Source organism: Sinocyclocheilus anshuiensis, unplaced genomic scaffold (assembly GCF_001515605.1).
Source record: "Sinocyclocheilus anshuiensis isolate Anshui unplaced genomic scaffold, SAMN03320099.WGS_v1.1 scaffold20862, whole genome shotgun sequence".
Lineage (NCBI taxonomy): Eukaryota > Metazoa > Chordata > Actinopteri > Cypriniformes > Cyprinidae > Sinocyclocheilus > Sinocyclocheilus anshuiensis.
Window position 1 is genome coordinate 1 of NW_015555472.1, and position 4641 is coordinate 4641.

General features: G+C 32.7%; 1 protein-coding gene across 1 annotated transcript; it reads right to left on the reverse strand.

The window, feature by feature from the left end:
• Positions 1–1940: 1940 nt before the first annotated feature.
• On the reverse strand, positions 1941–4096 carry LOC107671601 (golgin subfamily A member 4-like; the record flags this gene model as incomplete). Its single annotated transcript, XM_016464513.1, has 2 exons — positions 3495–4096; positions 1941–2264 (listed from the first exon to the last, which is right to left on the reverse strand). Coding segments are annotated over exons 1-2 (417 nt in total), but the record flags the coding sequence as incomplete, so codon positions are not given.
• Between the last annotated feature and the right edge of the window lie 545 nt (positions 4097–4641).

Genomic DNA, 4641 nt, shown 5'->3' on the forward strand with positions numbered 1-4641 from the left:
TGATTAAGAAACAAATCTTTTGAATTAGATGCTCAACAATACTAGAAGCATCTAAAATAGTGTTGTAACATCTGTACAATTGCAATTGACATTAGAACCTTACTAAACCTGTCCGGAGCAGACCTGTTGTACAGATCACAGACTGACATTATAAAAGCTGACTTCACAGAAACACTGTCAGACATTAATGCACTGCTCGCTCATTCACTGGACATTTTGGCGAAAAAAAAAAAAAATCATAACGCATCTCCAAACTCATGAACAATGACTTTGTTGAGATGCAAGTATGTAACATGAACATGACAGCACCCAGGGAGATCATAAATCTCATAAATTAAAAAAATTTATCAGAAAGTTGACTTTAAACAAAATAAATTGCATCAATAAATCGAAGTTTTGAAATGAAATGACAGTGGAAACTGTGTTCAAGGCCACATAGGTAAAAAAAAGCATTTGTATTGTAAACAGTATCTGATGTGACCAGTGGAAGCTTATTTTTGCCACAGAATAAAAATGTAAAAAAGTAATTGTGACTTTATATCTCTCAATTCTGGCTTTTTTTTCTTGCAATTCTGAGGTTATATGTCACAATTCAGAACTTTTTTTTCTTCAAAATTGAAAGTATACTCAAAATTGCAAGATATCATTGTGAGACATAAACTTAGAATTATGATTTGTGAGATATAAAGTCGCAATTACCTTTTTTATTAAAAATAAAAAAAATAATTGTGACTTTTACCTTGTTTCTGCAATTGTGAGTTAGCAGAATTGGGAAATGTTGAGTTCATATCCCACCATCTGGGCTTTTTTCTCAGAATTCCAAGATAAAAATTCACAATTGCAAGAAGAAAAGTCTAAATTGTGAGATACTAACATGCAGTTCAGAGAAAAAAAGTCCAAATTGTGAGATATTAAATTGCAATTGCTGTTTTATTTTTTAATCCATAAAAAAAAATTATTAAAAGCTAATTGCAACTTTTACATTGTTTTTACAATTGTGAGATAATATATCATACTACGTCAAAATAAGTCAGAATTGTGAGACAAAAAGTCACAACTACCTTACAATCTTCCATAGTGACAACCTACATATAACAAGCACTGTGCGCTTTTGTGTTTGACTTCTCACCACAAGTAATCTGAGACCCTCCCCTACAAAATCACTAGAAAATCATAATTAGATCTGATCTCAAATCATCAAACAGTCTGACTGGCCACAAGTAGGCCTGTCGCAATAATCAATACATCGACTTATCGCACAATATATGTACATGACCTCAATCATTTTTGGTGACGCACATTATATTTACTTAACAATTAATGTCACCATGTTTTGTACATTCCACTTGCGACTGTGTCTTTTGCAGCTTCTCGTACATAACGTGGTGTAGTCATGAGGTGCTAGTTCAAATTTAAAAAATGCTTCTACAAAAAAAGTTTCATCTGCAGATATGGTCTTGTTTAGGGATCTGTCTCTTTGTGCATACGGACATCTGACTGCTGAGTAGTGATTGTGTTTTTCAGCAATCGTGTGCACCCTTAATTTACAGAGAAAAGAAGGTCCGGGAAAAATCTGTAGATGGAAAAATCTCCATACAAGTTCTTTGTGCATTTTTCTTTTTTTCTACTTGTTACTTTGCACTTTTTGTTAGAAAATGTTTATTTACTATTTATTCATTTATTCAGGTTTTTTAAGGTATCTAGTATTTTGATACTTAATTTCCATGATCTAAATATTCTTAAAAATTAAAAGTTTGTTGTCATTTGGAAGTGTGTAGGCCTTCTTGCATTATTATGCTGTTACATTAAAAAAAATGGCAATAATATCGCTAATCGCAATTATTTCTGGGGCAATATATCGCACAACAAAAAGTTGTAATCGTGACAGGCCTAACCACAAGCGATCAGATCACCCAAAATGAAGGTTTAAAAGCGCTCACCTCTGAGTACTTCCCCCTGTAATTGCCGAGGCTTCTCTCGACCCGGTGCAGGCGGTTTAAGAGCTGCTCTTTGGACAGACTCTCAGCGCTGCCGGGCAAATCCTCCGCCTCGCTCTCGATGTCTGACGGAGGGTCATACGCCGGTGACGACTGGGCTTCATTCTCTCCGACGAAAGTGAGCGATTCTCTGGAGGAGCTTCTGACCAGACTGTCCCGGGAGCCGGAGCGGAAGAGCCCTTCACCGTGGGCCGAACCCCGGAGCAAAGACTCCACAGAAGAAACCTTCTGCTGCAGCTTCTGGGCCAGAGACTGAGACTCCTCTTTCTGGAGGACAACGAATGCTTTGAGTATACAAGCATTTTAATTAATGATAATTAGATGAAAAATACGTAGATTCTGTTTAAGGTCAAAGATTCAAACTGTGATCAAGCCTATTACTCAAAAATGACAGCAAAAAAAAAAAAAATAAAATACATTATTTATAATTCTAAGAATAATACTAATACTAAAAACAATAATTACTATTAGTTCTACTACTAATAATAATGATGATTGTTGTTGTTATAATACTAAAATATACTATTTAATACTAATTAATCATATTATTATTAATATTATGTTATTGTTATTTGTATTGCTATTATTATAAATAATAAAGTTATTTAATCATTTTACTACTAATAAAATAAATTATTTGTAATACTAAGATTAATTCTAATAGTAAAAAGTAATTATTATTAGCTAAATAATAGAAATAATAATAATAATTATTATTTAATTTACAATATATGATATACTTATTTATTTTATAATTTCATAATTTTATTATTTTTATTTCACATTTTTATTTATATATAACTTACATTATATATGCTAACTGTAAATTGGTATTTATACACACCTAATGTTGCATTGACTGATTTATGCAGATTTCAATTTACAAGAATTATGCTTCAGTACTTTTATACTGTTTACAATGAGAACTTATTTTGAGGGAAAATGTGTTTAATTGTCATTAAAACAATGCAAAGGGAGATGCGATGTCTGTCTGACACACAGTAATGTGCAAAATTCATTTTATTCAGTTATTTATATTTTTGAAGGAAGTCTCTTCTGCTCAGCAAGGCTACATTTATTTGATAAAAAATACATTAATATTGTGAAATATTTTTACAATTCAAAATAACTGTTTTCTATTTGAATGCATTTTAAAATGTAATTTATTCCTGTGATGCAAAGCTGAATTTTCAGCATGATTACTCCAGTCTTCAGTGTCACATGATCCTTCAGAAATCATTCTAATATGCTGATTTGCTGCTCAAGAAACATTTCTTGAAAACAGTTGTGCTGCTTCACATTTTTGTGAAAACTGATGCTTTTAAGGATTCTTTGCTGCCATGTATGCCAACAAAAATCCTGCATCAGACACTGTGTTCAAATCATCTGCAATGCATGTCATTTAGTCACTTCAGATGCAATGTGAACAGGTCTTTGGTCCACTTTTAACACTTCATGAATGTGAAACACAAATAAAGCACATTAACTATTACTTGCCTGAGGAGAAGCGATTCCATCCCCGTTCACACTGCCTCTCGGAGAGCTGCCGGCCGCTTTAATGCTCTGCATCAGAACAGAACCGTCAAACATGAGTGAAAGTGTGTCTCTGCAATCAACAGGAGGGGTTAGTATTCCTCCGGCCCATCGTGCTGCACCCCGATTACTCTGGGAGCAGTATTAGTGTTTGCTACGAGAAATGCAGGGGCTTCTGGTTACACCAACCCTAGCCTCATGCAACTCGGAGAGGAACACATGGGGTTAAACACAAACGTAGACAGCATAACTACTGCGTTACACAAATGAGGAGTTAAACACAGCAGCACTACACTAGCAGCTTTGTCAACTGCAATCAGTTCGAACCCGCTAGAGGAGCTGGTTACTGAGAGTGTGTGTGTTTGGCATTGTGGAGTTCAGCAGGGGTTAGACGGCCACAGCGTTCTCCCTGAGGTAGATGAAAGAAGTCATGGGTAATGTTACTCGGTTTATAATGGCAGACATGAGAAAGAATCATCATTGTCAAATTCTGCTTTCTATCCCTACTAATACGTGAAAAAAAGCAACATGCACACTGTATAATTATTTCTTTTTCAGGTATAGCATTGGCAACAAGGCACACTGGCAAGAATTTACTCTATTTCAATTGTTTTAAATTCATAAAACACAGATTTAAGCACAATGCATGAAATAAAATAACAATAATAATAATACTGTTGTTGTTGTTATATGATAAATATTAATACTGTTGATGTTTTTCTTAATTATAAATAATAATAAAATTATTGTTATTAATAATAATATAATTATAATTAGGGTTGCAAAGGGGTGGACAATTTCCGATAATTTTCCGGAAACTTTCCAAAAATCCCTGGAATATTCCAAAAAATCCTGGAAAGTTTCTGAAATTTTCCACCTTTTTGCAACCCTAATTATAATACATAATAATAATACTAATACAAATATTAAATAATAACATACATTATGATTTATAATGGTATGAATAATACAATACTAAAGGTTATTATTATACTAATAATTATATCATTATATAATACTATTGCTGTTGTTATTATAAATATTAATAATGATATATATATTTATTTATATATATATATATATATATATAATACTGCTAGTAATAATAATA